The sequence below is a fragment of the Neofelis nebulosa genome, chromosome 2 (assembly GCF_028018385.1).
Source record: "Neofelis nebulosa isolate mNeoNeb1 chromosome 2, mNeoNeb1.pri, whole genome shotgun sequence".
In the NCBI taxonomy this organism is placed as follows: Eukaryota; Metazoa; Chordata; class Mammalia; order Carnivora; family Felidae; genus Neofelis; species Neofelis nebulosa.
In genome coordinates, this window is record NC_080783.1 from 86,651,367 (window position 1) to 86,663,844 (window position 12,478).

Here is a 12,478-nt window from a genome sequence, read left to right on the forward strand (position 1 = left end):
AGTTTGAGTGTAGTGTATTTGTTTTTCGTTTTCCTAAATTAGTGTGCCAAGTTTTGTATTCTTTCTGTTTCCAATTTTGCTTTCGGTGAAGGTTTCTCGAATCTCAGCAATCCTACACATAAACATTTATCGTTATATCCATTAAGACTTAAGGTTTTAGATTTTCAACTATGAGGGAGAACTCAGCCAAAGATGCTTGAAAGATAAATACGTTTAATTAGGGGCAGAGGATGATCATTAAAGGAAGTCTGACTGCTGCAGAAGTCATTAACAATCTTAAATGAAATTTTTATTTTTATGATAGCCATTTACATGTATAATAAGAGCCAATGATTCTTGGGAGCAGTGTGACAGAAACAGAGTGTGGCGAGAACTCATGTAAGACATACTATTTAAATGAGCTGGTGTTAGCTATTCATATTTGTTAATGAACTAGATATGCAGGGCTATAAGAATGAATGTTCTGATGCTTTAAATTTTAATATCTAGAAATCAAGGGTAAGGACCAATTACTAGAATTTCCACCCTTAAAGGAATAATTAATAACGATATAACAAATGTACGGCTCCAAACTTCTTAAAAAAAAAAGTTTAATTTTAAAAAATTAAGATCAATAATTGAAAAACAGCCAAAACAGTCATGTCAAGCTGTAGTAGTTCAGGATCATGGCAGCTTTTTGTGCTGGTCATGGATCATAATTCTAAATGTTTTAATATACAATAATCCATATGAATGCATTACAGACCCTGTTATCACCTGTAGTTAATGGTGCCTGTGACACAAATGAACAGGCTGTTCTTTGCTCTTACCTTTATGGTAAATAAACTAGCATTCTGGAGTCACAATAATTAAATAAAATGTAAATCCCTAATCTCATTTGGCTATTTGGACCAAGAAAGTTACCCGGCTATTACCTGTCTAGTTCTAATGATTAGTGATGATTTATTGTTCTTTTTTTTATTGTTCCAAAAGTGCTCTGATGTGGTGCCTTGATGTCTCATGAAAAGAAATTGGTCTTAAAAAGCTACTCATTGTTTATCCTGACTCTTAGATAACACATTTTTCTTCTGATAAAATATTTTTCTTATTTATTGTTCAAAACACACAATATAGACAATAATTCTAATTCTGGTGCTGTTTTATTTAGTAGTGTTTTATCCCTGGTGCCTGGCTGTCTACCATAGTACCTCAGCACATAGCTTTACTGTGAGATAAGCCCCCTGTCCTTTACTCTTTCTCGCAGGCTTTCTGTGGTTTGTCTGCAGGATGCAGGTTTTGAACTGAAGAGTGCAATGGAGTTCTTACTGTGCCTTTCCGGTTCCAGCACAATCCAAGTTTTGTGTTTAGAATTGTCCTTGACATTCTTTCGTCCCACAATGGGGTGGACACAGTGTGCTGGAAACCATGACATCATTATCATTGACACAGACTTAAATAAATCACCTGCATCTTGGCCTCTTTGTGCTTATTCAAGGATTCTTCATCTTAAGGAAGAAAGTGCTCTTTATTTTTACAAACCTTCATCCCAAGGGTGACTGGAAAATGCAAACTTTTACAAGTGTTTGAAAAACAAATATGCTGTGTGGTTTTAGACACAGTATGCTGAGTCAGAGTTGTCTTGGAAAATGTTTAAGGTCGGGTGTGAGGCAGAAGGACAGCCCGGATTGCCATGAATTCAGAGGAGGGATTCTTAACCGACCTATTATTGTGGCCTTCTGAATGTGGAGTCACATGAAACTTCATCAAGTAGGCATATATATGGTATTTCAGAAACATACCTGAAAAGGATTAGTGTCTCATCATAATAAATTGAGCCTGATATTCCAAAAAGGCAAGGTTGATGCTCAGTAAGTTGAGGCAAAGTACATTCTAGGTACGAGTGACACCGTCTCAGTTGCATAATCTCTGGTAAAAGAAGGTTATAGCCAAAGTATTACCACAGAACGTGATACCCACAAGATGCCAACTACACATGTGTATAGCCGGCGTTTAATAATTTGGGAAGCAACCACCTACTGTAACTTCTCTTTACTTTTTCATAAGAAAATGACAATGAGGAAGGAAGTGCAGCAGAAATCCTGAACATTACCACTATTATGCAAAAAAAAAAAAAAAAAAAAAAAAAGAAATGCTGTTAACTGTTTTCCCCTCAGTGACTTGATCTCTCAGATGGAAAACTTATGATTGTTCTGACTCTTGGCTACCAGAAATCACATGAGATGAGCGAGGAAGAAACACACAAAAGCTATATTTATAGCCAGCACTGAACTTCTCAGAAATACCTTAATTTAATTCCTTCCAGAGACTGATAAAAATATCGGATGAGGGAGCCTTTCAACCGATCAATTATTACAATTGACAATACAATATGGCTGTATATTGAACTTCCAAATGTTTTATGCAAAACGTCCCTGCGAAAATATTCCTTAAATGAGAGAGAAGTCCAGGGCCAGAGACAAATGAAAGTGCTCCTACAGTTTAAACAAATACCATTCAAATCATCTGACTGTTATGGGTAGTAGCATTAAATAAGCATCTATTTATACATCTGTGTGTTTTACCTTAAAAGGCCCATGATTTTTTTTTAGTTCTGATAACATAAACAGAGAGGCTGCAGGATACAACTTGTAAAACATATATTTTAATTTTGCTGTAACATTTGCTAGAACCTGTTTTTCTACCAGATAATTATGACTAGAATGTGATAAGCAAAGAATGGTCAGGATAAATTTGGGAATTTGCAGAGTCCTATTTATAAAGTTTCTCTGGTTTTAAGTCAAATGACGATCAGAGAGATATTTATCCTGGATCGTGTTTGGTTCTCTTAGCCTTGTTATTGTCAAAATACAATTTTTTAAAGTCCGGGTTTAATTTACTGACTTGGAGGATTTTTGACTGTCAGCTGTCCTTCTCCGCCCTCTCACATACTCCATAATTTGGGAGGCAGAACATTCTAGAGCTCTCCCAGTTTGCAAACTCTCCCTAATTCAAAATATTGCCATTGTGGAAAACCACCTTTTATCACCTATGCATCTTCAAGCTCCGTGTTAACATAGTTTCATCTTCATCACCACATTGAGCTCTTGCTGCCCCGGTACGTTTTTCCTCAGGAGATGACTGCAATTCTATACGGTCGCCTAAATGATAAGGAAGAAAGATATTTATGGAACGGTAGGGAAAAGCTTAAGGAAGGTATGTTTTAGGAGTTTATATAAAACAGTGAAACAGGTGTTTTCAAGATCTCTGGGATGTTTGTTTTATAAACCAGGAATTTCAAGTTATGATATGTAGAATTAGGTTTTAAAAAGATATGCCTGCACAGATTGGCCCCCATCATAGCTCCTCCAAGAGGGGAGAAAGCATGAGATTCTGACTGGCCACGAGTCCTCCTGAGTTACCAGAGGCCCAGCAACTAGCATGCCTCTCCCTAAGTACAAATCCTTCGTTGCTTTTGACTCGTATGGAAAAAATAATATCTTTCCCCCTGTTTGTCCCGAGAGCTGCCACCAGAAGAAAAGCCCTTCGTTTGCCCCAAAGAAGCACCTCTGTTTTTCACAGCTTGCAGTAATGCTTAAAGTAAATAAGTTCTTGTGCAGCTAGCACTATTGGATTCATTCAACTGCCTGAACAAAGCTATTGTTTAGAGGTTTACAACAAGCCTTTTCTCTGTTTCCTTTAAAAGAATCTTCCTTGTTCCTGTGGTTGGCATGCTTAGTATAGTAAGCCTTTCTACAGTGTTCAAATGCTAAAGATAATTTTCCCCCACAGAAGAAATGAAGGAAGACTATGACACTATGGGGCCGGAAGCCACGATCCAGACCGCAGTTAACAATGGTACAGGTAAGTTGTGTTTACCTCGCCAAGATCAGGTTTGTCCTGTGTCATGTGGATTTGGTGAGTCAGGAAAAGAAACACTGGCCCCTCCATTTGGATCTCCATGACTTAACAATTAAGTCAGACATTACAAGTCTCTTGTTTTGTTTCAAATCAGAGTTCTCTTTTTTATTTTGTGTTATTTTATGTTATTTTATTTTTATTTTATTTTATTTTATTTTATTTTATTTTATTCAGCAAATATATCTTTCATTCTTAAACCCCTGATTCACCTGTGAAAGTTGAGAAAACTGAACTGGATAAACATATTTTTTTCAAAGCATAGTTGGGAAAATTTCTGGTAGTAATTTTTATTTTAAAAGGCTGCATAAATAATCTTAAAATTAGAATGTAATATGCCTCTTCTGGCCACCACTTGATATCAGTCATCGAGAATTCAAATGATATGCTTTAATTTAGATTGTAAATGTTTTTTTCAGGAAGACAAACCAAATTTCCATGTACATTCCTCACAAAAATTGATCATCTGACTTCCTTTTTATTCTCTCCTCACTGTTAATTCTCGGTACCTTCCACCTCCTCTAAATAATGTTTTCCAGGCAGAAGTTTTATAGAGAATTGACAATTTCACTTCTTTTTAGTGAAGCTAAAAAAAATTACAGTAAGAAAGCAGTAAGCAGCGTTTTCTTTTACTCTGCTCCTGCTGTGGTATGGGACTTCAGGACAGTTGTGACATTCCATGTTCCTCCCCCAAAACTGAACAGCGTCTTGCCTTGCATTCTCACGTCACCAGTGCAAATGTACATTGACTCACTACGTTTATCTCTCTTTTCCTGGATAAGGCTAATTATTTTTGGTGTTATAAACAATCCTTCACACTGCCATTACAAATATGAACCTTGTGCCCAGTCGAAGGTTATCTTCCAAAACAAAACAAAACAAAAATCGCATAAGTATTTCCACTCAACTCACCAATGGGAAAAAAGTTACAGTTTTGCGAAGTTTTGAAATGTAAATAATTCAGACAATAGTCATATCTCCCTTGTGTTGATACACATCATAATAAACTGCTCATGCTGTGCTTCTAGTTAGAATGTTCTTATTAATAACTTACAAGGCACTAATTCACTTTCTTCGGTATAAAATAAGAGAAATAATGAACAACTGTAATGTTTCTTATATTTCAGCATGTCAATTTAAGGTACAAAAATGAGACTGTGCAATATGGGATTAGGAAAAAGGTATAGAATTAGGAAAGAGTTATCTTAGTGTTTAGGTATAACTCTGGCAATAACTAGCTAGATTGTGACCTTGAGCAAGTCAGTTACCCTCTTCGGAACCCCGTTTTCCCACCTGAGAAATGAATTCCCCACCTGAAGCACACTAGCTGATTCTTGAGAATATTTCTAGTTTCAATGTTCTCTGTTGCAGGGTATATAAATCATCATATAAAATAGAGACAAGACATAACAAATTCATATAAAAACATAATAATAAAGAGATACCATAAATTAGATACTTTCTATAATGCCCCAACTCATGGGATCAAAAATGGCTTCATGATTTTTTATTTATTTATTTATTTATTTTTTATTTATTTATTTTTTTTTTATTTATTTTTGGGACAGAGAGAGACAGAGCATGAACGGGGGAGGGGCAGAGAGAGGGAGACACAGAATCGGAAACAGGCTCCAGGCTCCGAGCCATCAGCCCAGAGCCCGACGCGGGGCTCGAACTCACGGACCGCGAGATCGTGACCTGGCTGAAGTCGGACGCTTAACCGACTGCGCCACCCAGGCGCCCCGGCTTCATGATTTTTTTAAAGATAAATGTCAAATTTCAACTTCCAGCGTAAATAAACACTAACTTTTATCAACTTTATAGACATTTGAGTGACACAAATGTAAATTTATCCCACAAAGTGACTATTTACTAGCTGTTTTATACACTTGAAGTCTAAAATGAGATTAATAAAAATGATTCCTGTTCAATAGAGTTAAAAATCAATTATGAATGTTCTTTTACCTGGCTTTAACATCTCTTTTTCTGATGCTTACTTACTCTTCCTGAGAGTTCATATGTTTTCAGTCACTAATTAAATGAAAAAGTATTCACTGAGAATCTTCTATATATTCACGATTGGTGTGTGTGTGGTCGAAGATGGGCCAGGAAGTCTAAGACATGGTTATTATTTAATTTGGAAGATGAGACTAACACACAAGGGAAAAACAGAACAATAAGAAAAATATGTGATAAATGTGCAACAAATGGTAGGAACTATAATTATTTCAAATCATAAAAGTGCGGGGAATCTTACAGGATAAGTATTCAGAAAAAGCTCCATGACAGAGGCGAAATTTGAACTAAGTATATTTTCAGTGGTCATAGAGAAGTAAGGAAGGGCTTTCTAGCAGAAGAATATGTGAGCCAAGGAAGGACACTGTGAAATCTATTCAGAGGATAGTGAGTAAATGGATTCACCTGAATCAGAGGGTCCTAGGAAGTGATTCATAGGAAGTGAAGCTGGACATTTAAGTTGAAGCCAGCTGGTGGAGAATGTAAAGCACCAGACCCAAGAGTTTACGTCATGTTATACTACCATGATTTCTGTGGGGGAAAACCAGACTTTATGAGACCAACTGGAAGTCATTGTAGTTACTCAGGTGTGAAGTGATAAAAAGCTTGACCTAGGGTGGTGACAGTGGTGAAATTAGCAGCATGGTTTCTTAACAAACAGTTGAATCTCTGGGTGATGGATTCAAAATGGCCTCAAGATTACACATCTTCATGTTTAGAACATGGGAATACTTGATTAAAAGATAAAAAGAAGGAGGATCCCATTTTGAGAAGACCTTAAGTTAGTCTTTAGACATAAGTATCTTCATAGAAGAGTTATATATGGATGTGAATATGAGCATGCTCATTGGAAATGAGGAATTGAAACACAGGAAGTCAGGGCTAGAGATAGAGATTTGAGAGTGATGCAAATATATTCCGATAGTATTTACCATCATGGGACTATGAAACTAACAATTGAGAGTGTATTTATTGAAACAGCTAGAAAGATGAGGCCAGGGTTGCTGGTGGGTAGGGAGAAAAATCAAATTCATTGAAAGAAAAAAGATTAAGATAGAGAAAAATTAAACAGCCAGAAGGCAAAGAAAGATTCAAAAAGTAGAGAATGGTCAATTCAATCAAAAGATTCAAATAATTACATTTGAAAGAATGCTGAACAAATACATTGGACTTGCTAATTATGAATTTCCTGGTGACCTTCAGTTTATAACTCTGCCCTTTTAGAGAGTAAATATGTATTTCTTCACAACCGTAAGTTACTGCTTCTTTTCCCCAGAATCTTTTTGATTGCTAAATACATGGGGAATTGAAATAAGACATCTCTTCTGGTTGAAATTGCTTATTAATGGACCATCTCTTTGTCTCCACCCAAGTCCTACACGATCCAGCTATTGGCTGACCTTCTCTAGCCATCCCAATCTATAACGATATCTTCTTCCAGTGAATGCTCATAGAACAAAACACCTAAACTTGCCATAAATTCTGTAGTATGTTGTTAATTAATGTGCTGTCTTTTCCAAATTAGATTGCAAACTCCAAGAGCATGGATTGTTTCTTAGGCTACCACATTACCTATAAGAGAGCCTTAAAATTTTTTTAAACTTTACTTTTCAATTTTATTTTTTAATTTTTCAAAATTTATTGTATCTATTTCTTAATGTACAAGGTTATATTAGTTTCAGGTGTACAATATAGTGATTCAGCAATTCTATACATTATTCAATGCTCATCAAAATAAGTTCACTCTTAATCCTCATTTATTTTACCCAACCACCAACCCACCCACCTCCCCTCTGGTAACCACCAGTTTGTCCTCTATATTTGGAATGCCTTAAAATTAACAAGCTCTCAATAAATATATTTTTAATGAATAAATATGGAATTAATTTGATAGCAGATAACCATTTTTCTTTTCTAATCAAAGCAGAATCAACAGATATTGGAATAGATCATTTTTTTAATGTTTATTTATTGGGGGGGTGGGGAAGGGAGGGGTAGAGGGAGAGGAAGACAGAATCTCAAGCAGGCTCCGCACTGTCAGCACAGAGCCCAACACAGGGCTGGAACTCACAAACCATGAGATCATGACCCAAGTCAAAATCAAGAGTTGGCCACTCAACCAACTGAGTCACCCAGGCACCCCTGGAATAGATACATTCTAAACAGGTTAAGCAAAGTTTCTGATAAAAAGTGTTGTTATTAATGGGAATAAGCTCTGAAGGAAAGACAAAGATAATGTGTCTAGTACTTTTCTCTGAATATTCAACACACAAATTTCATTCCCAACTAAAAGCAAGGAAAACACCTCTGAATTTCCTTCTCAGTTCTACATATCTATTAAATAGCAGAAATTAATTAAGTTCATATAGATGGATAGAATAGTCCTTTAAAATCTAAAAGTATCTTCGTCCTCATATATTCTGCTGAGTTTAAAGCTGCAAGAAGCAATGGAGTTTAGTTGAATTCAATCACAGAACTCTAAAATTGAAAGCTATACTATACAACAGTTTCTTAATTGTATTTTGATAGTTGAGGAAACCGTGAAAAGTGCCAAATAGCTAACTGATGGCAGATTCGGAAAAAAATCTAAATTACCTGACATAACCTTTCACTTCAGAATGTTTTTTCACCACTCTGATGAGCTGTCCTGATAGAAAACATGGCATCATCTTTGACTCTTACATGCTTTATCTAATTAGTCATTGGTTACTATCATAAATATCATATATCACTTTTATTTCTCCCCATCGTTTTTTTTCACTTCCCTGATTTAAATCCTCGTCTTTCCTTAGAACTATTATGACACCTTGTTAACGAGGCTCCATTTCAATTCCTAGTTTCTTTAATTCTTTCTTCACACTAACAAAGTTAGTAATAAGCTGTTTTCCTAATTCTGGGCAAGTGAATTTTCCTAATTCAGGGCAAGTGAATAATGGTAACTCATCTCCAGCTCCACTTCGTACTCAACCTTGCATGGCTCTCCATTGCTTTCAGACTGAGTTGGCATTTGAGTCGAACTGATATCCTCTTGATCCAACACCATCTTGCTTTACTACTACTTCCTGGCATATGCTTCAGTTCTGAAGGACTGCTCACCATTTATACTCTTTTGCCTTTGCTTATGATTTTCCATCAACGTAGAAAGCCATTCTTTCTTTTTAGTCTGACAGCATCATCTGCATTCTTAAAAGCCACCTCTACCAGGAAGCCATCTTATAGTCTCCTACTCAAGATCAACTACTCCTTCCTTTGAGGGTCTTCTTTTAGAATGTATTAATTTTTCTCTCATACTTAGTCACCTGCAGGTATGTTTCTTCCCACTAGATTAAAAGCTACTTGAGGACAGAAATGGTAATGGAGTTTTGGTCACTTTCTTGCTTATAGATCCTAGAATGGTCTAGGTCACAAAGAGTTTTTAAAAAAATGGAGGGAGTGAATGAGAGACAAACAAAGCTTGGACTTCCCCTTCAGGTTTCCAGGTTGACATATTTTTGACACCTGACATGAAATAACCAACCAGACATTTTCATCTCTTGTTATTCCAATCTCCCAAATGAGAAAGATTCAGTTACATTTGACTGGTGTCCATCCTTCATGTCCTCCTCTATTTGCTCAGTCCACATTCATCCTATAACCCTTTTCTCATTGGTCAAACTTCCTTCTTAGAATCCTTAATTGCTTCTTAGTACCCAAAGGACAAAACCCACATTCTTCAGACCAGTATTAAGTGCCATCCATTTCATACCAACAGTGTTCTATTCTCATCAGACCAAATCTTTTGGTAATATCAACAGAGAATCACATTTATACCAACCTCTGAATCTCTGCCCATGCTATTCCTTGAGACCCTAATTTCTCGCTCCCTTTCCTCCAGTTATCCAAACTCTACCTACCCTTCTGTTCTTCAGGGCCAGTTCACATTCCATTTGCATAATGTGGTCATTCTTAAACACCCCAAACCGCATCAATCTCTTCCTTCTCTGAAATTCCACAGCCCTCAAGTGGACACCAGTAATTCTAGCATGTTGAATTGTTCCCCTTTCTAATGTTTGCACCTATTTAGCCTAGTTAATTTTATGAAGAGAATTCTTGAGCTGTAAAATGGGGGTATATTATCACGCCACTACCTCATAGGATTGTTGAGGTAACTAAATAAATAATGTATATATTAGCCTTAGTAAAGGCCCCCAAAATATTTGCTTTAAGAAAAGGACTATTCCCTGTTTGCCTCAAAGTGCCCAGTACATCAGTGAACATATGGTACACGTTATGACTGGCATAATAAATGAGTGAATGAACGAATGAACGAACAAACAAATGAATGAATATTTGGTGGAGAAGAAATGGACTCTGAGAAAGGAAGTCACAATATGGGAAAACATTCCTTGTGGAGGGGATTAAGTCCAGTATCTTCAGATAGTGACACCAGGATTCAAGTCCTGAAATCAACTTGTTAAAGGCAAAGAAGAACAATGTACGGTGTCACTATTTTTTTTTTACAACCAAGTTAGATTAGCAGCACAGCAAAGTTGACTTATAACAACATGAAGCACCGGAAACCCTGACTTATATTAACAACTTTCTATATTGCATTTAATATTTCTATGTTGGTTTTAATGTTTCAAAAATGAAAGAAAATTGTAGGCTTTAACACATAAGACGAAGAATACCCTTTTGTAAAGAACCTTACATCTTCCATATTTTAAGGAGATTCAAATTCAGAATAAAATTATTGTGTAGAATTTTCAAGAGTATGTGGGGGAAAAACCCACTATTTTCAAAGAAGATTAGAGAAACGGAAAAACTTAGGAGCATTATAAAGCCTACGTGCTCGTAGTAACAAGAATGTATCTTAGGTGCTTGGTGATCATTAGCATTAACGCAGTTCCACGTGCATAGCAAGACCCAATAGGCACCTGATGTTTTTCTCTTTGAATGTGTGTAAGTTATATTTATTCAGACAATCTAGTACTCTAGTTATAAAGGGCTATTAATAACCACCTGTGCCTTTTCTTCCTTTGCTGGGAAAAGAAAAGCACCTTACCACCTTCCATCTAGAAACTGGGTAAGGCCAATTTAGGTCTCCATTCTTAATCTTACATAACACAACAAAATTACTGTCCAAGAACTAACTGCGTTGACTCTAACTGTAGTCATTCAACATGCTTCCAATCTTTTAAGGATAATATAGGAATGCTTTTACCCATGAAAGGTAAATATTGGTCTGGGATGCTCCAGATTAGTTTACAGTCAGATAAACATTGGAATTTTGTCTTTACCGATTACTACTTACATAAACTGGAATGGAAAGAATTCATTTCTACATCAGTAAAGTGGAAACAATGATTCCCTATGTACAAAGTCTCACTGTAGGAACTAAATGGTATATTATTTTTGAAGTACCTAGTGCACTGCCTAATATATACTAGATGCTTACCCTGATTTGCTTATTTTGCCAGTTGGTTTGTATCTCCAGATAAGCTTTAAACCATTTTTATTCCCTAAGAAATAAATGGATGCTGAACCTCCCAATAACACTGGCTCCTCACTAACTTCTTCTCTAGAAAACTAAATTGCAATATTTAACAGCTTTGTAATGGAGGGACTAACCAGTCAATTTTGAGAGCCTCTGCCCATTAAATTCCTTTGACAGCTTAGAAAACCAAGCAGACAAGCTGTAGGAAAGATGTCTTTTCACTGCTCCAACAATGCATTTGAGGTCAAAATATGAAGCTTAAGAAGGAATTGCTTAGTCTTCTATCTCATTTCATCTTTATCTAGCATCCTTTCTTAAATGTAGAAGAGGATGTACAATGTTTGTGTATAACGATGAAATCCGTCAAAGACTTTTCTTGATCACTGACTAGCACCAGGAATTATATGTTGTTCTTCTTCCTGTCCTGAATGACAAACAAATAAACAAGTAATAAAATGTTTGTCACTTGTTAACCACTAAGATACCTACATTTATTCTTTTCCGTCACGGTATTTGTTGTGTGCAGAATTTGAACTGAGGTTTGAGAAAGAAACTGTAAGTAAATAGAAGACATAGTTTGTGTTCTTAAGAAATGCCAAATCCTGGGGCGCCTGGCTGGCTCAGTCAGTACAACATGCAGCTCTTGATCTTGGGGTTGTAAGTTGGAGCCCCACGTTGGGTGTAGAGATTACTTAGAAATAAAATCTTTTAAAAAAATCATAATGACATGAAAGCAAAATTTATAAATAAATAATTAATAGCCTCATTAGCTATTCAGATCAATAGTTACTTAGGGTGACCCTACGAAGTTTGAGACATTTTGTTAGACATCATGAAAAATACAAAGAATAGTCACTGTCATTAAGGAGTTACCTTCAACTGGGTGAAAAAAACAATGGTAGATGAATAAGAAATGTGTGTAAAGTGCTTAGCACAATGTTAGACATAATAAATGTTCAGTCATTGCTAGCCGTCATTATTATTGTTATTAATATTATAACAATATGTGGATTAAGATGTTTTATTTGAAATCAACAAGCTATGTAGGTTCGAGTGAAAGGTGTTAAATATTGCAGAGGGTTTTTGACAGTG

General features: G+C 36.0%; 1 protein-coding gene across 6 annotated transcripts in view; it reads left to right on the forward strand.

Moving 5' to 3' along the window:
• ZEB2 (zinc finger E-box binding homeobox 2) overlaps nucleotides 1-12,478 on the forward strand; it is a 134,681-nt gene that overhangs the window by 90,538 nt on the left and 31,665 nt on the right. For all 6 annotated transcript variants that reach the window (XM_058715373.1, XM_058715374.1, XM_058715376.1 and 3 more), the window contains one exon: nucleotides 3,769-3,840. In XM_058715373.1, the coding sequence (XP_058571356.1) occupies nucleotides 3,769-3,840 (72 nt within the window). The remainder of the gene's footprint in view (nucleotides 1-3,768; nucleotides 3,841-12,478) is intronic.